At 61.2% G+C, this 25812-nt stretch overlaps 2 protein-coding genes across 6 annotated transcripts; both read left to right on the forward strand.

Annotated features, from left to right (window-relative positions):
* The first annotated feature begins 2145 nt into the window (after positions 1-2145).
* Positions 2146-25549, forward strand: ZNF385C (zinc finger protein 385C). Of its 5 annotated transcripts, none has more exons than XM_062216550.1 (8): positions 2146-2395; positions 18435-18583; positions 20501-20611; positions 22225-22393; positions 23519-23812; positions 24319-24515; positions 24766-24876; positions 25301-25549. In XM_062216550.1, the coding sequence occupies exons 1-8, from the start codon at positions 2146-2148 to the stop codon at positions 25547-25549; spliced, it is 1530 nt and encodes a 509-aa protein (XP_062072534.1). The 5 variants fall into 5 exon arrangements, with proteins under 5 accessions (XP_062072534.1, XP_062072535.1, XP_062072537.1 ...); XM_062216551.1 differs by having other exon boundaries at positions 23522-23812; XM_062216553.1 differs by having other exon boundaries at positions 22231-22393; positions 23522-23812.
* C18H17orf113 (chromosome 18 C17orf113 homolog) lies at positions 13858-17252 on the forward strand. Its single transcript, XM_062216549.1, has 2 exons — positions 13858-14404; positions 15772-17252. The coding sequence occupies exons 1-2, from the start codon at positions 13858-13860 to the stop codon at positions 17250-17252; spliced, it is 2028 nt and encodes a 675-aa protein (XP_062072533.1).
* Positions 25550-25812: the final 263 nt, after the last annotated feature.

Here is a 25812-nt window from a genome sequence, read left to right on the forward strand (position 1 = left end):
AGCCATCTGCCATGTCTCCCTCTGTGATGAGGGCACCGTGCCACCCACACGGGAGCCCAGCTATGCTGTGACACGCACACACGCTGAGTGACGCAGGCTCCCCTCCACAAAGGAAGGGCTAACAGAGACGGCCACAGCGACCACGATCATGATAGACGTGCAGGGTGATGGCCAAGGTGACTCTGCTCTCCGGCTGCAAGACAGACCCATCATACCAGCACTGTGGCATAGTGGGTAAAGCCGCCGCCTGCAGCGCCAGTGTCCCATATGAGTGCTGGTTCAAGTCCCGGCTGCTCCACTTCCAATCCAGCTCTCTGCTATGGTCTGGGGAAGCAGTGGAAGATGGCCCAAGTGCTTGGGCCCCTGCACCCACGTGGGAGACCTGGAAGAAGCTCCTGGCTTCAGATTGGCACAGTTCTGGCCATTGTGGCTATCTGAGGAGGGAACCAGTGGGTGGAAGACCTCTCTCTCTCTCTCTCTCTGCCTCTGCCCTTCAAATTAATTAATTAAACAAACAAACAAAAAAAAAAACCCAGACCCATCGCGGGTTAATAGTAGCTGGCTTTGGCAGTCCAATGCCCGCAGTGTGCGTGCATGCCTGTGACTCAGGAGCTCTTACTCACTGCCCGCCATCTGCCCATTTGACAGATGGACAGGTGAGGGATGAGCTCTGGTCGCCCAGCCAGTAAGCGACCACGGATTCGAGTCAGGTGTGAATCGGCTCAGAGCTCCTGCTCCATCTGGTCCACGCACACACGATCCCCACGTGTGTCACGGCAGACGCAGGTTGCCTGGGCCCATGGCCCAGAGAACGACAGGCGGCTTCCCGAGGGTAGGGCAGGGCATCCGGGACTGCAGGTGGTTCCTCGGGGGGTGGGTCCCGTCACTGGGGGTGGGGCCTGATGAGATGATCATGATCTGATTTGCTGGGAGCCTGGGCCCGAGGCATCCCCTAGCTCACTCCCCAGATGACTGCAACGGCCAAGACAGGGCCAGGCCAAAGCCAGGAGCCCGGAACACCATAGGGCCTCCCACATGGGTGCAGGGGCGCAAGCACTCGAGCCATCTTCTGCTGCTTTCCTGGGTGTATTAGCAGGGAGCTGGATCAGAAGTGGAGCAGCCAGGACACAAACAGGTGCTGGTGTCGCGGTGGCCTAACCCACTGCTTAAGGGCAGCCCCTTCGGCACGATCTTTAGGGGGACATAATTCGGTCCGGACCAGGAAATGGGCTCAGTCAGACCTCACTCAGGCCCTCACCTTGAGGCTGCCCCGGTCTGAGGGGGAGACACGGGCTCTGCTCCCTGGAAGCCCCACCTAACACAGGCAGGGAAGAAGTGAAAACTGACACAGTGCGGTCTGAGAAAGGGAGCCGTGCAGTCCCTGAGGGGACAGTTGGGGCCGACATGTCGGAGCGTCTCTGAGAAGGGAGCTGGAGGCAAAAGCCTGCCTGGGTGATGGCTGGGTCCAGGTTGAGGGGGCGTGTGCATGTGTGTGCCTGTGCATGTGGGCGTGTGTGTGTTTGTGTGTGCATACATGTAAATGTGTGTGTGCTTGTGTGTGTGTGTATTCAACAGGCCCAGATCTCTCCCTGAACACCAAGTGTGGTCTCATTATGGGTAACCAAGGCAGCAGAGGCCTCTGGAGCCCTGTGGGGCAGGGGCTGGGGTAGCTTCGCACCCTGTCACCACTGGTGAGCGTCACCCTGCTGGGTGCAAGGTGCAGGAAGATTGGGTCCCCGGGCAGAGGCTGCTGTGTCCCCAGGACGCACTGCCACATGCTTGCCTGTCACAGGGGTGTCAGCGCCTGCTGTGGGGCTGCGAACAGGACTCCAGCTTCCCTGCGTGTGACTGCACGGCCACGCCGCTGTCTCCCTCAGCGGCCTCCTCTCCCCAGCCCTGAACTCTGCCCTGTGGCCCTCTCAAGCCCCAGGCATCTTGGCCAGCCTCCTTGTGTGTGGGTGTTTCTGACACCCTGCACAGTCCCCATACATTGTAATGCTGCTGTGCTTGAAACAGACCCCACGATGCCCCCTTTGCCTCTCCTTGGGTTGGGGGTCACCAAAGACTGGGGCGTTTCAGCTGGGATGTGGGGCCCCTGGCTGCTTCTGCATTGATTTCTCTCTCTCTCTCTCTGTCTGCTCAGGTATGAAGCGGCCGCTGAGCCCATCGCCCCCAGGTGAGAAGGAGCCCCCCACAGCTGGCCCTGCAGAGTGCCCCCCTCGGCTCCCCGAAGCGCCGAAGCCCAAGCGGGAGAGGAAGCGGCCGTCGTACACGCTCTGTGATGTGTGCAACATCCAGCTGAACTCCGCCGCCCAGGCGCAGGTGCACTGTGGGGGGCGTGCCCACCAGAGGCGGCTGCGGCAGCTCAGCTTGGGCAAAAACCCCTCGGGGCCAGGTCAGTGGCAGGGGGGCGGCTCCTACGCGGTGCAGGCCCCCCAGGGCTGGAATCCCCCTGTCTCGACCGCTGTGAGTGGCTCTGGGCCTGTGGCCTCCCTCTGTGGGGTCTTAGGCTCCTTGATGACATCAGTTTTTTTTTTTTGTTTGTTTGTTTTTACATCTGGACAACTGCAGGATCGCTGAGGCTCCTTCAGCCTCCTCTTGAGGTCTTGTTTCTGGGGGCTCTCCCCTTGGGGTCTTTGGGGATCAGGACCCCTAAGGAGCATTTCTCCAGTGCGGGGCCCAGGCGAGGACGGAGTTGCAGGCAACGGTCTATCTGTAGGGAGTCCCGGGCTCCCGCCGTGACCTCTGAAGGCCAGGGTCAGCAAGGTGCACGGCATGGGCAGCCCCCTTCCTTCAGCAGCTGGAGTCACGGCCAGGGTTTCTGCCTGTCCCTGTCCGGGGTGACTTTGCCAAGGTCTGGCTCGGAGGGGCAGCTGGCTGTGGGGCCGCTCCGTGGGAGATGTGGATGACTGCACCCGTGAGGGTGATTCCAGCTGACAGGCACCAGGCACCGCGGGGGGAGAACAGCCCAGGCCTCTGGCTCGGCTCACAGGGGACAGAGATGCAGCACCAGGCCCAGTGTGTATGCGTGTACATGTGTGTGTGTGTGTGTGTCGGGGGCAGGGGCAGGAACTTTCCCAGCTCACTGGGGGAGCCAGGGGGAACCCACCTTGCAGCCCAGGCTGCCATTGGCAGCCCTGAACTCACACATCCTCTTGAGGGCTACCCGTTCTTTTCTTAATTTTTACATTTTATTTATTCGAGAGACAGATCTTGTATCCACGGATTCAGTCCCCAGCTGCTTGCCATGGCTGGGGCTGCACCAGGCCAAAGCTGGGAGCTCAGGTTCAATCCATGTCTCGAATGTGAATGGCAAGGACCCTTGAACTTGAGCCACTGTCTGCTGCCTCCGGGAAGCACATTACCAGGAAGCTGGAGTCAAGTGCTCCGGCGTGGGGCCTCTTAACCCTGGGCCAACTGCCCACCCCTGCCTGCTCTTGCGATGATGTTCCTGGGGCACCCACAGTGTACCCGGCTCCTGCTCCACACACGCCCTGCCCTGCGGGGGGCTGCAGACAAGTGCGAACTACTCTCCTGCCCCACGGCGGAGTCTGCCCTTTGGGGCAAAGCCAGGCATGAAAGGCACAGATGCTGTGGGTGCCAGGGGCTCTCAGGCAAAGGGGCCAGTGCAGGGAACACCAGCAGAGGCCCCTGAAGGAAGTGGGGGCTTGGCCGGTGCCTGGGTGAAGGGAGAAGGGGCGGTGCAGGCAGTGGTCACGGCACAAGCAGAGGCCAGCAGAGCTCTGCGGCTGGGACCAGCCCCCCTCCTGGACTCTGGGGTGTGACTGATGGGTGCTGCCATTCGTGTGTGGGGAGGTTCAAGTCTCATTCGTTCAAATACTTGCTGACAAGCTGCTGGGTGGGGATTCCTGTTTGTAAAAGGAGAGCGCTGTCTTCATTGCTATAGGCAGCAAGATGGAGCCTAGAGCCGGAGTAGGGTGCTTTGAGCGTCAGAGGAGGGGGAGGTGACTGCGGACGTTGGAGAGGGAAGAGCATGAATCCCAGGCAGGGCGATGGCCAGAGAGGCGAGGCACCGCCGCCCGGACGCCCGGGCCTTTCCAGGGGCAGCGAGCAGCCTGCTGGCTGTGGGGAGCCGCCCAGGAGGGCCCGGCGGACCCTGAGCTGATGGGTGTCACCAACGCGTCCTGAGCAGGGGCAGGCAGCGACTCTGGGTGTCCCCAGCAAGGGTCAGGCTTGAGGTACAGGGGAGGGAAAGGGGGTGCGGTGGGGAGATAGATTCCAAACCTTCGCTGTAGCAGAACCGTCAAGATGTTAGTCACCAAATCTGATGGAGCTCCGGGGGCCCAGGGACGACTCTGGCTTGGGCCATGTGTAAGGAGAGCTGCACTGTCAGAAAGGGGGTGCCAGAGGGAAGCAGGCCTGGGGGCCACCGTCTTAGAGGCCACCAGGAGGCAGGATGCCTGTCCTGCCGTCCACACTGTTAAACCGGCCCCTCAGCCCTAGCTCACCCAGCCGTCTGCCCACACCTCGCCCTCCAGCCAGCGGCGGCTCCGTGCAGGTGCTGGGGTCCCCTCTCCTCTCCGAGTAGTGCTCCCTGCCTGCCCCTGGGAACTCAGTCTACAGGGGAGGGGGACATGGGACCAGATCTGCCCGCCCACCCATGCTAAGGGGGTGACCGGAGCTTGGGCTCTCTCTCTAGCCTACCCTGGGCCACAGCCCTCAGCGTGATGTCTCCTGTCTCCTTGGCTCTCTGAGAGCTGCAGGCAGGGGAGGCAGTGCCTGGTATGATGCCAGCAACTGGCCCCGAGGAGAGGGGAGGCGAGGCGGAACCCTCGGTCGTCCTGAACCTCTTCTGGTTCTGCCTGCGCTGGGGACTGGGCTGGTGTGCCCCTCTCAACCACGAGCCGAGAGCCCTCTGGTGTGGCTGAGGGGACCCTGGGACTCGGAGGGGAACACCCCCAGTCTCTGCCACCGCTCGGCTCCTGGCTTCACGCTGGTGGCAGCCAGGCGGGGTGCTTGTTCCCTAGGAGCTGTCACTTTGATTAGGAGCCTGTGGGGCTGGAGGCCTCCACAGTGACAGCAGTCACAGGCGGGGAGGCAGGGGCTCTTCCCGCTCTGAGCCTCCTCCCCAGCACTGGCCAGGCCATCTTCACCCCTTTTCCCTGCTTCCCAGGAGGTATGGGCGCCAGGCTCCTCCCCGCCAAGGCTGCCCTAAGTGGTTCTACCCTCCAACACACATACACACTCCCCTAAACCCTCTGAAGAGGCTCTCTGTCATGTGCCAAGGCAGAGGGGCGCTGGCGCAGCCCTGCTGGCTCTAGCCTCGGAGGGTGAAGCTGGGCCAGCCCAGGACTGTGGGGGGCACAAGAGCTGCCCCCCCAGCAGCAGGTGCTGTCCTACAGTCCTCACCTGGCAATCCACGATCCTGGCGTTCAGGGAGATTAAGGGACATAGCCAAGACCACACAGCGGGTTCTGCCTTCATTTTATTCTTAAATATTTATTATCTATTTGAAAGGCAGAGTTACAGAGAAGGCGAAATCTTCCACCTGCTGGTTAACTCCCCCAAATGACCACAATGGCCAGGACGGCAGGAACTCCATCCAGGCTTTCCATGTGGTTGCAGGTCTCCAAGCACTTGGGCTATCTTCCACTGTCTTTCCAGGTATATTAGCAAAGAGCTAGTTGGGAAGTGGCACAGCCGGGACTCGAACCTGCGCACATATAGGATGCTGGTGTTGCAGGTAGCAGCTCAACAAGCTGTGCCACAGCGCTGGCCCCAGGTTTCTGACTCTAATCCCATCTCACAAACCCCCACCAGCCGAGGAGAGCAGCATCTGTTAGCAGAGACTGAGCCACAGTGTTCAGGAGTGGAAGGAAAGGATGGCCCAGAGACGGCAGGGCGGCTCCCAGCAAGATGACTCCAGCAGGGCTCGGAGCCTTTGCCTTGGTGACCTCCACTGCATGGTGGGGAGGAGCTAGCCATCTCCTGCCCCGGCTCCCCAAAGGCTGCCTCCCAAAGCCCACAGTCCCCCTCCCCATCCTGGCCAGGACTCATCCAGCCTTCTAGTTCAGAATGCCACCCCCACCCCCTGCCAGCCCCCTACCTGCTGAGCCTGGAGGGGAGAGGACCCTTGCACACACAGGCCTGGAGCTTTCTGAAAAGGCCACAGGGACCTCGGTGGGGCGGGCAAGGACACAGAGAGGCAGGGAGGGCTCTCAGGGCAAGGATGGCGGTGGGGGGCATCCCCCGGATCTCCCCAGCTCCCGCCTGTATCTGCCCCTCTCCTCTCTGTAACCCTGCGAGCCTCTGGCATACTCTTGGCCCTGGAGGTCAAGATCTTGAGCTTGGTCACGACTGAGTCGCTGGCTTGATGAGCTCTGGGTTAATTTCAGTCCCATTAAGAGGCCCGGAGCCCTCTGCCCCACCCCCCATCCTCCAGCATCTCCCTGGGCTGTGGGCTCCTCCACTGGGACCACCCACACACCTTTGCCTTTGGGTGCAGGTTTCCAAGACATTGCTCCCCTCAGGCCACTGGCTCCTCCTGCAGCCTGACCCCCTCTCCTGCTGCTGTTCTGATGCGGTGGCAGGTGGCAGAGTGCCCCACGCTGGGCGCCCAGGTGTGACCCTGACCATCAGCATCCCCCACCTGGGAACCACCAGGAAAGGCTAGGCTGTCTGGGTAGAGAATTAGGGGGCTTAGCTCAGATCCCTGCCCTCACAGAAGACAAAGATTCCGTCTGTGTCTCTGGGTGGCTTAATTAGCTCTGGGCTTGAGTTTCCTTCCTCTCGGGGCACACAGCTCCCTCCCCCACCCCAGTCCCTTGCTAACAAACCTGTTTTCAGCTGCTCCTCTACAGACCTGCTCTGTGGCTCCCGTGCTACAGGGATTACAGGTTATTGTCTGGCTGAGACAGGATGCTGGGTCGGGGGAGGCTTGGGGCTGGGCTCGGAATGTGAGCCCGATCCAGCTGTAGGCTGGCTGTCTGCTCTCCCCGCTGAGGCCCCCTCCCAGCCACCAGGTGCTCAGGTGAGTGGAGAGCCAGCTATCAGGGAGAGTAGGGAGAGGAAGCAGCAAAGAAAGGAGAAAGGACTGTGTGTGTGTGTGTGTGTGAACTGTCAGAAGTTGTGGCTGGCCAAGTCCCTGGTCCTCCTGCCTGGAGCTGCCCCAGTGGCAGGTCCCAGGGTCCAGTGTGGGAGGAAGAGTGGGCCAGACACCTGGGCTCCCTTCCCCCACCTGTCACGGCCAGCCCCGCGCTCTGTGGTGGAGCAGGAGCACCCGCCTCGGCTGTCCCTTCAACAGAAGCGGATCGACATAAGGAGGAGCAAGGCCAGGCAGGAGGCTGCAGCCCCTCCTCCCCTGCAGGGCTCTGTGGGCAATGCCAACCCTTGGCTTCATAGGAAAGCCCCAGGCAGGACCACCGCCCCCAGGAGTGGGCATGAGTGCGGTCCCCTGTCCTGGCCTCTACCTTTGCTCCCTCTGGGGGAGGACGTGCCCTCCTCCGACCACCTGGGGTTGAGCTGGGGGAAGCCCAGGAACGGCCAGTAGTGCCACCGCCTGCTTCCCAGCCAGGCCCCAGAGCCCCTCCTCCCGCCTCCCCTCCCGCCCCCTGCCCCCCCTACCCCCGTCACTCCAGCTGGGTTTCATTTGCTCCTGGCTCTGCTCGGCGGTGCGGTGCCTCCAAAGGCAGAGGATGCTCTTGGGTGAGTGCTGGGGATGCCTCAGCTGGGCAGTGGACAATGGGCAGAGAGGGCGTGAGGGTGTAGGCGCTCCTCACCCCTCTCCCCAGCCCTGGTCCTTTCCTGCTGTTCTTGGTGCGCCCCAAAGTTGTCTGTCACAGACACGCCAGGGGCCAGCGGACGCTGAAACCTTTGCCCAGGTGCGGGAGTGGAAGAATGAGGTGTGTTGCATATCTGGGCCCGGGCAGCCTGGGTCAGAAGTTCCTTGTGTGAGGTCACACCTTCAGCTGCCTCTAAGGGGGAGGGGGAGAGGCCCCGAGGGGCCGAGGAGGGAGCTGCAGGTGCAGGGAACGAGAGCGAGAGACAGAAACCAGGTGCATGCCTGCCTGCAGTCCAGCCACCGCCCTGCTGTGTGCTGCCCTCCTGCCTCTCCACACACTGGGTGCTGGCTGGCTGCGAGGGCCACGGCCGTCACCCCCAAAGGGCGTTCTTGGGAGCCCTTCCCAGAGGGGCTAGGGCCTGGAGGCAGTGGGGCAGGGGTGGAGTTTCTTGTGTGACTGGGCTTTGGGGTGTTCAGCATCATGGGGTTGTACGTGGAACATCAACACGGCCCAGCAGTGGGCTGGGGGTTCTGGGGAATTTGGGGAGGAAACCTCTGGCTGTGGCAGGAGTCCTGCTGCTGGGGGGGTGCGCCAGCGCTGGATCTTGGCTTTTGCCTTTCTCTCCTCTGGTCTCCTGTTTCTCTTGGCGGAGGTTTGGTTTTGTCTGTGATGGACACGGCAGTGCTGTTATTTCTGTGTGTGTGTGTATGTGTGTGTATGACTTGGGAGGGACCCTGCTGTCTGCCCTGTGACTTGAGGCTGGGGCTGGGGAGGCGTGGGAGGGCGGTTCCGTGTGTTTGGCTTCAGGCACCTGTAGGTCAGGTGCATTTGATGTTGTGAGAGGTGTGTGCAGGCGAGTGACCTAAGGGTCTTTGTGTTTGTGCGGCTGGCTTTTCGCCGGCTGTTCTATGTCATGTGTAGGGGTCTGTGCCACCATGTGTCTGTCCCTCTGGGCATGGGACAATACAAGTAGGTCTTTGTTGGTCGTGCCCGTCTGTGGATACGTGCGTGCCCACACGTGGCCACTGTGCTAGCCTTGGCCACTCTGGCAGCACGGGTCTGTCTGTCCGTCTTGGCATGGCACCACCTCCATGAGCACACACCTCAGTGTGTGAAGAGTGAGATCTTAGGGGGTCACTGGGGGGAGGTGTATGGAGGTGTGCGCCTTGGTGGCCGAGGTGGAGCCTGTGGGCCTCAGGGTATGTGTCCCTGTGTGTGTGAGGGGGTGTCCCTGTGTGTGCATTCCCCAGATCTCCCTTGGCTGGCAGTGAACTTGATGTTATTTCCTAAGCCACCTCCTCCAGGCATGGTTGGACACCTGGGGGCAGCCTCTTCTCCTCTCCAGTGGATTTCCTTTGTCCCTGTGTTTGACTGGGTCCCGAAGCCCACCCTCTGCAGGCAGCCACCCAGTGGGCGTGGACCCTGAGTCAGGGGAGGCCCGTCGGACCATGTCAGAATTCTACCCCTGTTGGGCTCTGTGGTGCCATCCGGGGTGGGGGCATTGTAAGTGCCCCACTAGACTGGGACCCTGAGTCTCCAGCCCCAGGACCAAACCCCAGCATTCACAGCACAGCCGTCCAGCAGCGAGGGGCCAGTGCTCCCTGGACCTTCCGGAGCCTGCCCCACACTGTCCGCTTCCCCAGGGACTGAGGCTGCCCGAACTCCCCGCACTGTCACTCGCTCCTCCTGCCCCTTGGCCTCCTGGCTCAGCTGCAGACCCTTACTTCATCTCCAGCTCCTCCCCATCCTCGGCGGGAGCCCGCCAAACCCCTCAGCGCACCACCTGCCTGCCTCTCAGGACCCTGAGCGCCTCCCGGAACCTGCGGGCACGTGTGATGACCCGGTGGTTTCTCCTGTCCCTCCGGCTCCCTGCGGTCTAACCTCAGTCGCTCCTGCTGCCGCGCACCACGGGGGGAAAGGCTGAGGGTGAGCTCGGGAGCGGTAACAGGAGCAGCAGAGGTGGGCGCGGCCAGGTGCGCCAGGAGGGTGTTGGGGGGGGTGCCGCCCGACCGCTGCGACCCCGGCCCGCACCGGCTGCTGGCGCCTCTTCGCCCCCGTTACCGCTAGTGGCTGCTGTCGCTCAGTGGAGCCCAAGGAGACCGCGGCCAGAGCGTCCACCGCTCAAGATGGTGGTTCCCGTGTCTCCGTGAGTGTGTGCGGGTGGCGCGGGGGTGCTGGCCGGCGGGGCGCCCTCTCCCGGAGCTTCCGGCCAGGGGACCGGCCATGGGGGCTGGGGGTCCTGTGGGCGGAGCAGGACAGGCAGGCGGAGGGAGGCCCCGTGCAGTGCATCAGGGCTTCCTCACCACACGCCCCCCTGGGGGGGAAGTTCCCCAGCTCTCCCCTGGGATGGGGAGGCCACACTCACCCCACCTGCCAGAGGGAGGGGGTGCCTGCCTCCCTGCTGGGAGTGTGCACTCCCCTTAGTGGGCTCCCAAGGGAAGGGACAGGCAGGAGCCTGGGGACCATGGGGTCACAGTGATGCTGAGTGGAAGCCTATGGGCTGGGATGCATGAAGGAAGGGTGGGGGCCAGACCACCACACGCTGCCTCAGGGCAGGCCCCCCCCCCCGAGTTGTGCAGGCTCCCATCCAGCCGGCCAGGGCGTGGGGATGTGAGGTGCTTGGCCTGGGAGAAGTGGACCCTCCTGGTCAGCCTTGGTCACCACTGGACCCACAGAGCCGTGTTTTATTCCCACCCCTCCCACCTCAGCAGCCTGTTCCCCCAGGATGGGACAGGGTGGGTGTTAAGGATGCTGATCTGTGTTTTGTTTGTTTTATTGAGAGCAGCTCTGTCTAACAGGACTTTGTGTGGTGTAAACGTTCTCTCTCCCGTCAGCCAAGCGTGGCCGCTGAACCCTTGGAATTGGCCACTGTCAGCGGGGCTCTGTTGTACCCACCTATTGCTCCCCAGAAGCACCCTGGGTCATGCTCATTGTTCCCCCTGCAGAACAGGGCAGGACAGCCAGCTCCTAGGGCCCCGGAGAGGATCTGAGGGCACAACCTTGGTCTTGCCCCTGTGCCCCACCTGCTAAGATCCTCTGGGTGGTGGGCTGGACGAGGTCATGGGTCCCAGGATCTTGGCTGGCAAGGACGTGGCAGGCAGCTGTCTTAAGCACCCAACAGGTGCCCAAGGGCCGGTTCCCTTGCTGCCTCTGCCCGAGAGCTTGTTCTTTCTTATTCATCTATTTCCCCCCAAAGCATGTGGAGCACTCAGGCGCTGGGGTTCAGACAGGAAGAAGCTGGTAACCTTTCCTGTTCTCAGAAAGCATACAGGGGTTGGGGGTAGACAAAGTGGTGTAACAGAACCATGTGGGAGTCAGCACAGCTTTAAACTCCAGACCCTGCAGCAGAGTGGGACAAACAGGGCCAGCGCCAGCCAAGGGGGGGACACCTTCAGGGAAGCCCCCAGTGAAGAAGGGGTGGGTGAGCTAAGACCAGAGGGAGAATCAAAAATAGGCCAGGTCAAGTATGGGGGAGCATTCTGGGAGAGAGGCCCTGGGGTGGTATTGGAGGAACGGGAGGGGTGGTATTGCCGGGAGGGGAGGGAGACAGGGGTGGCCGCTGTAGGGGTCAGCGCCGGCCAGCACTGGCAGGTCTACAGAGGGATTCTGGGTGGTTGTACAGTGTGTTTTAAGAAACCTGGCAGGCCCCAGGCAGAATCACAGGGAAAGGGAGGAGTTAGAGGTCAGTTTCAGGCATGGAACCAATCAGACCTGTGGAGGGACCAGGACAGAGCTCTTGGGAAGGAGGCGGGCCATTTTCTGAGACGTGGACTTCCGGGAGAGGGGTGTGCTGGGAAGGCCCCAGCAGAGGTGAGCCGGGAAGGCCGCTGGAAGGAGAGGTGTGGGCCCTGGCATGTCCGCAGGGCTGGCTCAGAAACCAGCAGCAGTGACCTCCAGGGGCCCAGGAGAGGCAGTCAGAGGGAAGGAAATGGGTAGGGGTGGGGGGGACGGAGCCAAGAGCAAAGAGTGGGGTGGGTGAGCAGAGCAGCCCCATACGCAGCTCCTACACTGTTCCCGGCTCCAGCTGGGCTCTCTCTGTCTTCCACCCTTGCTGTCCTTACCACCCAGCCCAGGCCACTCCATGCAGGGCACTGGCTGGGTCCACACAGCAAGCAGACGGGATGAGGTCACTGCTGTCTCAGAACTGGCTAGGTGACCAACTCAGGAAATTCTTTTCTGGTGCCCAAACCATATCCTTGCATTGTTTTATTTATTTATTTTTTAAAGATTTTGTTTATTTGAGAGGTAGAGTTAGAGAGAGAAGGGGAAAGAGAGAGAGGTCTTCCATCTGCTGGTTCTCTCCCCAAATGGCCACAATGGCTGGAGCTGAGCTGATCTGAAGCCAGGAGCTTCTTCAGGGTCTCCCACATGGGTGCAAGGGCCCAAGGTCTTGGGCCATCTTCCACTGCTTTCCCAGGCTGTAGCAGAGAGCTGGATCGGAAGTGAAGCAACTACGACTCAAATGGGCACCCATAAGGGATGCAAGCAGAGGATTAACCCACTCCTTGCCGGCCCCTCCTTGCATTGTTTTAAAGCATGGCTCTTACTAAGATGTGTCCATGTGCCCAGCTGTGGGCAGGGGCTCAGAGACAGGAAAACAAACAAACATGAGCTGGCCAGGGACACTGGGAGAGTCGCTGCAGTGCCCCAGGGACGGGGAATGGGACAGGTGCCTGGCCAGGTTGCAGATCGGCTGCTTTCAAGGAACCAGTGGGAATCAGCCAGGGAAAGAGAAAGGATGGGGAATTCTGGCTCTGAGGATGGGGGCAGGGACAAGTGATGGCTTGGCGGATGCTGGGATGGGGAGCCCTTGGCATTGACCATGCGGACAGGAGTGGTGGGAGGCTCTGGAGGTGTTTGGGGGCTGGGGAAAGTCTTGTGGGCTCACAGTGAGCTGCGTGGATTGGGCAATGGGCACCAGCAAAGAGGTGGAAGCAGGGCGGTGACATCGTTAGAGCTGTGTTGTGGGCTTGGCACTCGGGCTGTGGGCTGACTGTGGGGAGATGACCGTGCACCGGCAGCTGCAGGGATCCAGGGGAGGCCTGGACGGAACCAGGCTGAGGCTGGGCAGCTGGGAGCACAGAGGTGGTGCCACCAGGGTCTCAGCATGGCCTTTTGTGGTCATGAGGCCTCAGTCACCGAGGGCAAGTCGCTTAAAGTCACTGAGCCTTGGTTTCCTCCTCTCATGACTGTGACTAACACCACCCAGGGCACCCCGGTCCCCTGCTGGATTCACTGTGCCAGCGCCCAGCTCAGCTCACCCCTCATGAGTGGTGGTGCCTGCTGCTCTTACTCACTGGGCGCAGCGAAGAGGGGCAGGTTGGAGGTTAGATAACCAGGGGTTGGCAGGTCTGATTGCTGCCTGGACATGGCCTTCTGGTCCTGACCTTGTGGCAAGGTCAGTCGGGGGCCCAACCCCCAGAGCAACCCCTGCTTGTGGGCTGCTCTCCCAGAACACACCGCCAACGTGGATGCTTGCATGTGTGTGTGTGTGTGTGCCTGTGTGTGTGTAAAGGCAAGGGGAAGCCACAGAAAACAGGCCTGGGAAGCTCGGCCTTGCGCTGACTTCCATCTGACAAGAGGGGCCCCGTCGTCCTTTGGGCTAGGAAGGTCCAGGTCTCAGTCCTGGCTCAGCCGGGAGTTACTCTTGAGCCCCAAGAACCACCGCCTGTCTCTGAGACTTGGTTTCTCCGTCTCTGAAATGTGGTTGCGTGGATGGTGCCGTCCGTTCCTGCTCAGTTCTTTGGCAATCAGAGCTCATCAGTGCCTCCCCCTGGGTACAGGGAGACCCGGGGAGGGACCTGCTCAGACTGACACTCTATGGCCCTTGGCAGAACTCCGCCCACCCTCAGCCCCCAGCTGGGGAGGATGTTGGGAAGCATGAACACTATCCCCCTCCCTAACCCGTCCATGATGGACCCCCTAACGCCTCTCCCTTGTTTCTTTCATCTCCAGGCTCCCACCAGCGGAGCAGGACTAAACTTCCCAGGCTCAGTTAGCCGGATGGTCCCCATTAGCTGGGCAGGCTGTCCCCCCTGTGCCTCCCTAGCAACTCCCACAGACAAGGGAGGTGCCTCTGGGTGGGGGGTGGGGGGACCCTGGCCCGAGAGCAGGCATGGTGCCTCCAGGGAAGAAGCCGGCTGGAGAGGCCTCCAACTCCAACAAGAAGTGTAAGCGCTACTTCAACGAGCACTGGAAGGAGGAGTTCCCCTGGCTGGACTTTGACTACGAGCGCAAGCTGATGTTTTGCCTCGAGTGCCGCCACGCCCTGGTGCGCAACAAGCATGGCAAAGCCGAGAACGCCTTCACCGTGGGCACCGACAACTTCCAGCGCCATGCCCTGCTGCGCCACGTGACCTCAGGAGCCCACCGCCAGGCCCTGGCTGTCAACCAGGGCCAGCCCGCTTTGGAGGGCCAGGCTGGGAGAGGGAGCGCCTACTCTGGCCTGGCACCCACGCCCACCTCCAGGGGCGTCAAGGCGGAGGTGGACCCAGCCAAGATGGCTGTGCTGACCACGGTGTACTGCATGGCCAAGGAGGACCTGCCGGATGACCGCTGCTCTGCCCTGCTCGAGCTGCAGAAGTTCAACCTGTGCCAGGCGCTGCTGGGTGTGGAGCGTGGTGACTACTACAGCCCCAGGAGGGTGAGGGACATGCAGGTGGGTGGCAGCCAGGGATACGGGGAGGCTTTGAGGAGGGAGGACACTGAGCCGTCTAGGAATAGCCCCCAGTATGCCATGTCCCCCCCTCCCCCGCCGGCAACAGCCAGAGCACTGCCTTCACTGCCTCACACTTCAGAACCTCCACTGAGGGCCTACTGTGTGCCTGGCGCTGGGCCACCTGTGGAGTGTGCGACAGCAAAGCGGCCAGGCCTGGCCCAGCCCTGGGAGGTGCAAGGAGGCACGGTGCTCACTACTTAGGCCAGAGGTTGCAAACTAGCTCAGGGGTTTGATTGTCCCACAGGTGTATTTTAATGATAAAAAAAAAACAAAAAAAAAAACTTCACATTAGCTTCCAACGTTAAAAAAAAAAAAAAGCAAAAAACAGGAGCTGACATAAAATAATTTGGCTGGCGCTGCGGCTCAATAGGCTAATCCTCCGCCTGTGGCACTGGCACATCGGGTTCTAGTCCTGGTCGGGGTGCCGGATTCTGTCCCGGTTGCTCCTCTTCCAGGCCAGCTCTCTGCTATGGCCCGGGAAGGCAGTGGAGGATGGCCCAAGTGCTTGGGCCCTGCACCCCATGGGAGACCAGGAGAAGCACCTGGCTCCTGGCTTCGGACCAGCACGGTGCACCGGCCGCAGTGCGCCGACCGCAGCGGCCATTGGAGGGTGAACCAACGGTAAAGGAAGACCTTTCTCTCTGTCTCTCTCTCTCTCTCTCACTGTCCACTCTGCCTGTCAAAAAAAAAAAAAAAAAAAAAAAGAATTTGGATTTGTGACTCTGAGAAGTGAGGTCCCCAGGCTCTTGGGCCAGGATGGGATACAGCTGAGACTTGCCCACTCTTCCCCATTGCCTTTGGGTTATTCCTGGGTCACTTCAGGCACAGTGTCACTCACGTGGCCCCTGCAGGCATGCAAGCTACAGCTCTGTCCTAGGAATAGCTGTGTGCGTCTCTGGGGTAAGGTGGAGGTGGGAGAGCTGGGTCCCCTCCCACAGAGAGGTGACGGGGAGGGCACCAGCTGGGAGCTGTGTAACTGGGCAGGAGCTGGGAATGAGCAATCTATCAGTTACTTCCCACCCCCAGGAACAAGGCATGGGGGAGCTGCCTTAGAGGGTCCTTGATGGTTCATAAAGTGCTCTTACACCTCGCAGCACAACACAAATTCACCCATAATTCACAGGAGCCCTTGCAGAAGACTGAGGGCAGGGCTTAGCAGGAGCTGAGAGCACTGGAGCTCACAGGGATGATGGGACTGGGGGGAGGCAGCACAGCCAGGGCATGGCCAGGCCAGGATTAGTCTGTGCCTGCCCCACCTGCCCGGCCTGACTCTGTCCTCCCTCCCTCTCTTTCTCCCTGGCTATCAGGCAGCCATCGCTGGGGTCCTGCACACAGAGGCTTGCCAGCGCCTGAAGGCATCCCCGTACGTGGGACTGGTGTTGGACGAGACCAGGGACTGGCCGGAGTCCCACAGCCTGGCTCTGTTTGCTACTTCGGTGTCCCCCTGCGATGGCCAGCCTGCCACCACCTTCCTGGGCAGTGTGGAGCTACAGGAGGGTGGGGTCACTGCCGGCCAACTCCTAGACATCCTACAGGCCTTCGGTGTCTCCGCACCCAAGCTGGCCTGGCTCGGCTCGAGCCTGCCGAGTGACCGCCTGCGGAGTGTGGGCCGACAGCTCCGGGCCGCCTGCCCACTGCTCACAGAGCTGCACTGCCTCCCTGGCCGGATGGATCCCGAGCCCCCTGCCTACCTGGGTGAATACGAGAGCGTACTGGATGCCCTGTTCCGCCTCCACGTTGGGCCCAGTTCCCACGTGGTCCCCGAGCTGCGGGCCGCGCTGGACCTTGCAGCCATTGACTGGACAGGGCCGCGGCCGGTACCCTGGGCCTCCCTGCTGCCCGTCGTGGAAGCAGTGGCCGAGATCTGGCCTTGCCTTGTATCCGCCCTGGAGGCGGCGGCCCCAGCCTCCCCCACAGCTGGGGCCCTGGCCCTGGCTCTGCGCCAGTTCACCTTTGTAGCCTTCACCCACCTGCTGCTGGACGCTTTGCCCTCCGTGCAGAAACTCGCCCTCGTCCTACAGCCGGAGGAGCCGGACTTGGCCATGCTGAAGCCTCTGGTGATGGCGGCCGCTGCCTCCCTCCAAGCTCAGCGGGGCTCAGGCGGGGCCCGCCTCCAGGGCTTCCTGCGGGAATTGGCAGCCTCCGACCCAGAGAGGGGCAGCGGGCGCTGCACCTACCGCGGCGTGGAGTTGGTCGGCTACTCCGAGGCTGCGGTGCGAGGCGTGGAGCGGCTCTGCGGAGCTCTCCTGGACTCCATGCGGAGGGGCCTGCGGGACTCCTACCCTGAGCCCTCGCTGGAGGCTGTGGCCGCCTTCGCGGCGATCTTCGACTCCCGCCGCTACCCGCAGGCTCCAGAGGAGCTGGGCGCGCACGGCGAGGGGGCGTTGCGGGTGCTGCTGCGGGGCTTCGCGCCGGCCGTGGTCCGCCAGCGGGCGCTGGGCGACTTCGCGCTCTTCAAGCGCGTGGTGTTCGGCCTGGGGCGGCTCAGCCCGCGCGCCCTGTGCGCCAGGCTGGCGTGCGCGCACTCGGAGCTGCACGAGCTCTTCCCCGACTTGGCCGCCCTGGCCGCCCTGGCCCTGGCGTTGCCCGCGGGAGCCGGCCTCTTGGACAAGGTGGGCCGCAGCCGGGAGCTGCGGTGGTGGGGACAGAGCGGGGCAGGGGAAGGCCGCGGCGGCCACGTTGTGAAGATCGCTGTGGATGGGCCGCCGCTGCAGGACTTTGACTTCGGGCTGGCCGTGGAGTTCTTAGAAAGTGGCTGGGGGGAGGGGCTCCTGGGGCCGCAGCCCTCCTGAGTGTGGCCTCTCTCTCTCTCTCTCTCTCTCTCTCTCTCTCTCTGCCCAGCCACCCGGGGTCCTGGGCACTCCAAGAACAGAGCCAGACTTGACCTTGCCGCACCTCAGCTGACAGCTCACTGTGCCCCCTTCCCAGGGGTCCTGAGACACTTTCCCGGTCTAGAGCAAGTGGGGAGACGCTAGGGCTCCCTAAACCCTTCCCATCCTTTCCCCTTCTGAACTGGGCTGGTTCTGGCCCTAAAACGCGGGGGGGGGGGGGGGGGTAGAGGGGGCTCTTAGTTAGGTCTTGGGGGACTGAGGCGCTGTGGGAAATGAGAAAGAGCCCTCGACTCTTGCCCACTCCTGGCTGCACCCCCTCTGTGCCCCAGCTCCTGGCTCCAGGGAGGTAGTGGGCCCCCCTCCCTTCTCCACCTGCCTGGGGGGCTTTTCTCTATCTGACCATATACGTTGACATAAAAATCTATCAGTGTGAACCCATCTGTCCCGTTGTCCATAGTATGAACACAAAATCAAAACGGACTGGATTGATTTCTCATTTTCTTTGTCTTCAAAATCGGCTTGCTCTTCAAGTTCCCAGCCCTCCCCCTGCTGCTGCCTGGGACCCTTAAGACCAAAGACTGCAGAAGCACGGTGTGGTGCCCTGCTGCCCCTGCGCGCCTGGCCTGCGGTCACTTGCCCTTCGTAAGGGAAGCATCTGGGGCCTGACCTGAGCCTCGGTTCTTGTCCTCTAGCCTCCCAGGGGTTGCTCATCTCCTCCTGTGCCCAGAAGGGTGCGGGATCTGGAAGGCGAGACTAGATAGTGAGGGGGAAGGGGCTGGCCTTTGCACAAGCCCCCTGAGTGGGTTTAATTTGCAATAAAGCGGAAACCCAGTGCATGGCACCGTCGCCATGGTGGTGTGTACCTCAGGGGCCAACCTGACTCCTGCCCCTCCCGCCCTGGACTCTCCCAGGGGATTTCATTGGGCCCCTGTGTTGCCTTTGCTTCTCCAGCTCTGGGGAAGCAGAGCCCAGCAGTGGGGGCTGCCGTCGCCCTGGGCTCAGGTGCCGTGACTCTGTGAAGAGAGAGACGAGTTTTTGCTCTGGTTCTGCACCCAGGCAGCCCGTCTGGCTCTCGTGCTGGCTGTAGAGGTAGGAGAGGGCCCTGTGGCTCCCCATTTCAGACCTGCCTTCTTCCTTCTGCAGCAGGCCCGGCCTCCAGCGCCCCCAGCCCCCTTCTGGGCTCCCTGCCCCTGCCCACCCGGCCTCTGCAGCCCCCGCTGGACCTCAAGCACTTGCTCGCCTTCCACTTCAATGGCGCCGCCCCGCTCAGTCTCTTCCCCAACTTCAGCACGGTACGGGCTGCGCTGGCGGTGGGGGCGGGTGGGGACGGTGGGCTCAGAGTAGCCGGCCTCGGCAGCTGCATCCAGCCATCATCCCCCGTGGTGACTGGGGGCTTCCCAAATAAGGACCCATGGGCCCGGCTCTCTCCTAGACTGGGGAACAGCATGGAGTCACCCCCTCTCCACCCCCACCTTCATCACTGCTGGGCCTCCAGGGTCTGCCGAGTACAGATGTCACTTGAGTGTGTGTACAGGGACTTCTGTGTCAGTCATGTGTGCCTTTCTGTTGCACTTCATGTAGCTCCTTGGTGTCATGTGTGGATGTGTGTGTGTGCATGCGTGTGCATGTGCGTGAGTGCCTGGCGGATCACTGTGTCATTAATGGGAGTGCCTTCATATGTGCAGGGTTCTTTTTTTTTTTTTTTTTTTTTTTAATTGAAAGGCAGAGTTAGAGGCAGACAGATCTTCCACCTGCTGGCTCACTCTCCAAATGGCCACAACAGCCAGAGCTCGGCTGATCTGAAGCCAGGAGCCAGGAGTTTCTTCTGGGTCTCCCATGCAGGCGCAGGGGCCCAAGCACTTGGACCATCTTCCACTGCTTTCCCAGGTCATCGGCAGGGAGCTGGATCAGAAGTGGAGCAGCTGGGTCTCGAGCCGGCACCCATCTAGGATACCAGCGCTGCAGGCGGCGGCTTTACCCGCTATTCCACAGCGCTGCCCTCCCCCAGGGGTTCTTCTGTCTGTGGCTTCTGTAGCTGTGTTTGGTGTGTGCTTGTGTGGTTTGAGTGACTGAGTTCATCTATGGTCACGTGTCTCCTGGTGGTCTGTAACTTTGTGACGGCTGTTAGCTTGTGTGCCCTGTGTCCATCCGTTTCACGTGTGGGTGACAAGTGTTGCAACTTGGAATTTTCCTCCGCCAAGTGAAGTATAAGGAAACCCCCCTCCACGGGCGAGCCCCTCCCATCTGGATAAGACAGCAGCCAATTCTTTCTGGGTCAGGAACCCCTTCCAGCACCCACTCTGGGAGGCGTACAGAGGCCCTAGGGAATCTGGGACATTTGGGGAGGGTCCTCTGCCCGTCATTGTTCTGGGCAAGGTCTCTCGAGGGCCGCTGAGACCGTTGCCGTCCTAGTTGCTGGGCTGTGCCCCCCTGCGCTGCTGTCCCCTGAAAGTCTGGAGCCCTGAGTCCTGGGAGGTCAGCGCCTGTTTCTGTTCTCAGGAAAGTTCTGCACCCAGGCCCTTCTCTCTCCCCTGGGAAGGCCTGGGAAGTTCCTCTTGACAGGTTCAGACAACTTCTGCTTCTTGCCGCTGAAAAAGGGGAACCTAAGGGCTTGGTCTGATCGAAGAAAAAAAATTACTTGCAATGCTGGGAGAAAGAACCCCACTCAAGCTAATGTTCCAGAGAAACAGTGCTACCACTCGGAGGACCCTCAGGCCACCCCTCGCTGCCCCTGGCCAGGGCTCTCGCTGCCAGGCTGCAGGCCCTGCACCGGAGGCACAGCTGACAGGACAGGCTTCTCCTCCCAGCCCCCAGCGCCGGGCACCAAGGCTGGGTTACAGGAGTGAAGGGTTCTTTGTCCCTCCCTGCCTCCCTCCCTTGCCCAACTCCCATCCTGATGGTTTGATGCTTGCAAAGGAGAGAAATAAAACAGAGACTAGAGGGGCAGCAAGAGATGCCAGGTGTCAGCAGGACAGGATTCTATTTCTCAAAAGCACGCGGGTCGCCCTGGCCATCACCCGGCCAGCATCCAGTGCTGGCCAGGGAGAGGCTGTCTCTTCTCTGTGAGGAGCAGGTGCAGGGCGGGGAAGTTTCCCAGAGGGGCTGCCCCTCTGCCCTCCTCGGTACCTGCACTTTTGGCCTTTTGTACTGCTGCCCGCTGCCGCTTCTGAGTTGACTCAGAATTATCGTGTCCTCCACTCCCCTCGCAGATGGACCCGGTCCAGAAAGCTGTCATCAGCCACACGTTTGGGGTCCCCTCCCCTCTGAAGAAGAAGCTCTTCATTTCCTGTAACATCTGTCACCTGAGGTTCAACTCAGCGGTGAGAGGGAGGAGTGGATGCAGGTGTGGGAGGGCTGGCAGGGAGAGGGCTTGGCAGGAGGGGCCTGGGGGGCGTCCCTGGTTGCAGAAGAAGCGCTCCGGGTGCTGTCATCATCCCGACCTCTCCTCTCTCCGGATCCCTCATCCCCTTGCGGCCCACTGGGATTTCATCTCGCTCCTCTCTGCGTGTCTATGTTCTGGATCCTTCTGCAAGAGAGCAGACTGGCCAGCGCCACGGCTCAATAGGCTAATCCTCCACCTTGCGGCACCAGCACACCGGGTTCTAGTCCGGGTTGGGGCACCAGATTCTGTCCCGGTTGCCCCTCTTCCAGGCCAGCTCTCTGCTATGGCCCGGGAGTGCAGTGGAGGATGGCCCAAGTGCTTGGGCCCTGCACCCGCATGGGAGACCAGGAGAAGCACCTGGCTCCTGCCTTTGGATCAGCGCAGTGCGCTGGCCGCAGCACGCTGGCCGCAGCGGCCATTGGAGGGTGAACCAATGGCAAAAGGAAGACCTTTCTCTCTGTCTCTTTCTCCCACTGTCTACTCTGCCTGTCAGAAAAAAAAAAAAAAAAAAAAAGCAGACTGCCCTTCCCCTCCCTAGACCCTGGGGTGACCCCCGTCAGCTCCCTACGGAACTGAGTTCTTTGAGCCCCTGAGAATTCACAGAATGTGCTTATGGCTCTCATCCCAGGTGTCTTGAGACATCCAGGTGACAGGTAGAGGCACTGGTATCGTCCCCACTTTCCAGATGAGCCACGAGACTCAGAGAGGTTAGGTGATTTACCTGGTAAGTCGCCAGGCTGGGATTTGAACCCAGGTCTGGCTGATCCCAAGGCCTGCAGACTTTGAACCACAGCCCACCCCCACGCAGGTAGGGGAGGCGCTTCATCCGGGCAACTCTGGGCTTCGAGCTAGATGCCAGCATGGCTGCTGTGGTTGAAGGGACCATGGAGGCCCAGGGCAGGTGGGCTGGGGAGCGACAGGTGGAGACCCTTGGTTGACAGAGGACAGCGACAGGAGTCCTGCAGGAGATGGACAGGGAGACCTCACCTGAGGGAGTGGCCATGTCCTTGGCAGAGCAGGCTGGACACAGGGCCTGGCAGACTGCAAAGGCTCGCTTGTTGAAAAACATCAACAGAGGGATGAATGTGTTAGTTTGTATACCCCAGGGTAGGAGGCTTTCTCTGTTGTCATGTGTGCATTTATCAGTTCGATAACTAGCATCCATTGAGTACCTACTGCACGAGCAAAACCCCTATAATTCACGTTCCCGTTGAATTCTGACAATGCTGAGAGGTCAGGATGATCGTCACAAAGCTTCTGAATGAGGAAACCCTGGCTCAGGTGGACTGACTTGCCCCAAAATGCACAGCGAGTGGCTGAGCCAGACTTCAAAGGCAGAGGCTGGTTGCGTGGGAGTCCGTGTGTGAGCCAACCTTCTGGGAACTTCAGCGCCACACATTTGTGATGACGATGGTGGTGGTGAAATGAATTTGCCCCTTGTGTGGTCCGAGCCCTGCCTCCCTTTGACCCGGCCCCTGCTCGGTTCCCATTCAAGGACAGAGCAGGGGGACTCAGCCAATGCTTGGTGACCCCATGCTTTCCGCTCCCCAGAACCAGGCAGAGGCTCATTATAAAGGCCACAAACATGCCAGGAAGCTCAAGGCCATGGAAGCTGCCAAGAACAAGCAGAGGCCACCAACCCCGGCCCAGGATGGGGTGGCCACAGCGTCCCCAACCCCGACTCCAGCCGGTGGAGCCCCCAGAGAGCCACAGAGCAAAGGTCAGTCCTGGACGCTTGTTCCCCGCCCCCTGCCAAGTCTGGTTCCCGACCAGGAGTTGAGAACCTTCTGCGGGTTATCTGGGCTCATGCAGTCAGCGGCTTGCCCGTGTACTGCTCAGCGGGCTGACGCAGTCCTAACGCATTCGGACCAGGAACTGTGTCACCGGAACCAGGAAACTGGTCCTGGGGCCACCTCCCAGTCGCTTCCTTGCTGTGTTCACTCCGCATGTTGGAAGACAACACACGTGTTTCCATGCCGTTCTGGAGGTGAAAAGCCCAGAGTCGAGGTGTGGGCGGAGGTGGTTCCTCCTCACGGGCTCAAAGTGCACCTCTGGCAGCGGCGCTGCTGCTCTGGGCTGGGCCGAGCATTCCTTGGCTTCCACACAAGGCCTCCAATCCCGGCCCCAGTCCCCTGCGCGTCTGTACCTCCGTGTGACCTTCTCATAAGCACGCCAGTCACTGGATCAGTCCCGCCCTAATCCAGCATGCCCTCATTGGCACTCATGTTTCCAAAGAAAGTCATGTTCTGCAGTCCCAGGTAGACTTGGAGAGAAACTGTTCAACCAGCCGTACCCCCATCCCCAGGTTAACTGTGATCCGGGTTTTTCTCACCACCAGTGCATTCCACTTGGTTTTGTTGAATCCTGGTGTTTATTGGTTTCTGTGTCTGGCCTTTGTTCATCTTCATCTCGTGAATGTTCACCAGCATTCATAACGCCTGTCAGGTTCATTCACTCTGGGTGTATTGTAGTCGCTGGTCCTTTTTCGTTGCTGTGCAGTATTCCGTTTGTGATCACAGCACTATTCCTTTTAAATCTAAATCTCTTATTGATGGATCTTTTATTTTAATATCTTTTAGGTGATTGCTGCTTGGCAATTTTAGCAAACATTTAGGCAGTCAGGGATGTGGGGGCTGAGACTACTCTGTCCAAGTTTATGGTTTTAGCCGGGGAAACTGAGGCCCAGGAGGCCCGAGTCTGCCCAGGGAGTGGGAACATGGCCTGGTCATGCCTGCACCAGGGACCCTTTGGCCTTTCGCCATCCCCTCCATTGGCAGTGCTTAATATCCTGGGTTCCAGAATCATCTTGGGCCTCCCCCCTCACCGATGCCTCCCATCTCCGCAGCAGCTCCTGCAACCCCTCCTCTTGGCCCTCCACTCCAGCTACCGTCGACCCCGGACCCCACATCAGGAGAGCCAGCCCACTCAGACCTCTTGGATGCCGCCTCCTCTTCCTCTTCTTCCTCCTGCCCACCCTGTTCCCCAGAGCCTGGGAGAGAGGCGCTAGGCCCCGAGCCGACAGCGGCGGCCGTGGGAAGCGTCGTGAGTGGGGACAGCAGGGGTGAGAAGGGGCGTCTCTACTGCCCCACATGTAAGGTCACGGTGAATTCAGCCTCCCAGCTTCAGGCTCACAACACAGGTCAGTGCCCCCTCCCTCGGAGCTGGAGTCTGGGGCAGGAGAGGGGCAGGGAGGCTGAGCCTCTACAGCTGTGGGCAGGCTTGAGCTCCCGGCCACTTTGCTGGGGGCTAGTGGCAGAGGCGATGTGCTTAGCTGTTCCCGCGCAGGCGCTCTGGGTCCTCCCACTAATCCCCGGCAGGGCAGGGGACAACTGGGCAGAGGAGCCTGAGGCAGCAAGGACTGGGTGTCCCCTGATCTCTGCGCGGTCACTCTGCCTCCCCCGTCTCTCCCTAGTCAGAACCAGAAGGAGGGGACTGAGATTAGAGCAGAAGGGAAGGCGCCCAGTGCCCAGCAAGGCCTTGCTTGGGGGAGACTGGGGGTGGCCCCGTGTGGCTGGAGGGCAGCGTGTGTGCCAGGAAACCTCGGGGCTTAAAGGGACAAACCGCCCTAGTTGCCGGGGCTGGGGGATCTCCCCAGCCCTTGCAGCCCCTCTTGGGAGCTTATGAGGTCTTTTCCCTTCCCTCCAGGAGCCAAGCACCGGTGGATGGTGGAAGGTCAGCATGGGGCCCCCCGAAGGGGCCGGGGCCGCCCGGTACCCAGGGGAGGGCCTGGACACAAGGCCAAGAGAGTGACAGGGGGCCGGAATGGCCGGCAGGGACCCACTCCCCCGTTTCACTGTGCTCTCTGCCAGCTCCAGGTCAATTCAGAGACCCAGCTCAAGCAGGTGGGAGAAGTAGGGCGGGGCCTGAGGATGCAAGGGGTGGGCAAGACAGTGGGGTGGGTGGGGCAGACAGGGAGGGGCCGGCGGGACAGTCTCCTCCCTTCCCAGGGCCAACCCCGGGGTGAGTACCCAGTAGGTGTGCATTGATTCTAAGAGCTGTGGGTAGAGGAAGGGTGAGATAATCGAGGGTGAGAGGGTGATCGTTTGGGGGCCCTTGGGCCTTCTCATTTTGGCCCATCTGTCTGTCCATTAGCACATGAGCAGCAGGAGGCACAAAGACCGCCTGGCTGGGAAGCCCCCCAAGCCCTGCAGCCAGCCCAGCAAGCTGCAGAAGCACGCAGCCCTGGCTATGAGCATCCTCAAGGTATCTGTCTCTCCGCAGCACAGCTGGGGCCTGGTTCCTGGGGACGGGGGCGGGGGCAGGAAGCCCACCCAACAGCCTGGCGGAGGGGAAGAGCTGGGTTCAGGTTTTTGTTTTGGGATCTGCCCAGAGGAATTTCCGGGGAGGTGGGCTGGGGTGGTAATCTTGGGTCGAAAGCAAGGGGTGGGCACATGTGGCTCCTAGAGACCATCTCTACCCCACCCCCACCTCCCCCACCCCCGAGGCAGGAAGACAGGTGCTGGAGAAAGCCCAGTGGAATGACTGGGGGTGGGGAGGGAGGGGATTTAGGCTTGGAAGTCTAGAAGGCACGTTTTTCCTGCAGCAAGAACCCTGGTTCAGGGCCCGGCGCGGGGGTGGGTTTTCCTGGGGTCTGGGATTCTTGAGCATTCCTCTCTTTTCTTTGTAGTCCAAACTGGCCTTGCAGAAGCAACTGACCAAGACGCTGGCGGCCCGCTTCCTGCCCAGCCCGCTGCCCGCCACGGCCATCTGCGCGCTGCCCGGGCCGCTGGCCCTCCGCCCTGCCCCCACCGCCGCCGCCACCGCCGCTGCTGCCGCCACCCTCTTCCCAGCCCCCATCCTGGGCCCAGCTCTTTTTCGCACCCCAGCGGGAGCCGTCCGCCCTGCCACGGGACCCATAGTCTTTGCTCCCTATTAGCCTCCTGGGGAAGCCAGGGCTGATCCCCAGCAGCCTCTCCCCAGCCCCAGGTACCCGGGCGCCCTCCATCATACAGGGGCTGCCTTTTTCCCTGTAGGGATTCCTGCCTGACCTAGCCAAAGACTGGGCAGGCTCTAGGGGCAGCTGCCCTCCACTGCCTGGACTGGGGATTCAACTGGTGCCCCCTTGGTTCAAGGACCATCCCCAGCCTCCTTTCCCAGGCCTGTGGCCAGCCCTGGATTCCCCTGCACTTTCCAGCCTGC

The sequence above is a fragment of the Lepus europaeus genome, chromosome 18 (genome assembly GCF_033115175.1).
Source record: "Lepus europaeus isolate LE1 chromosome 18, mLepTim1.pri, whole genome shotgun sequence".
NCBI classification, from domain to species: domain Eukaryota; kingdom Metazoa; phylum Chordata; class Mammalia; order Lagomorpha; family Leporidae; genus Lepus; species Lepus europaeus.

Bases quoted from the DNA above. Each gene is read 5' to 3' on its own strand.
- ZNF385C (XM_062216550.1), top strand. From the start codon at position 2,146: ATGAAGCGGCCGCTGAGCCCATCGCCCCCAGGTGAGAAGGAGCCCCCC. The intron at 20,612-22,224 runs GTGAGAGGGAGG...TCCGCTCCCCAG, and splicing joins ACCTGAGGTTCAACTCAGCG to AACCAGGCAGAGGCTCATTA. The intron at 22,394-23,518 runs GTCAGTCCTGGA...CCATCTCCGCAG, and splicing joins CAGAGAGCCACAGAGCAAAG to CAGCTCCTGCAACCCCTCCT.
- C18H17orf113 (XM_062216549.1), top strand. From the start codon at position 13,858: ATGGTGCCTCCAGGGAAGAAGCCGGCTGGAGAGGCCTCCAACTCCAAC. The intron at 14,405-15,771 runs GTGGCAGCCAGG...GCTATCAGGCAG, and splicing joins GGTGAGGGACATGCAGGTGG to CCATCGCTGGGGTCCTGCAC.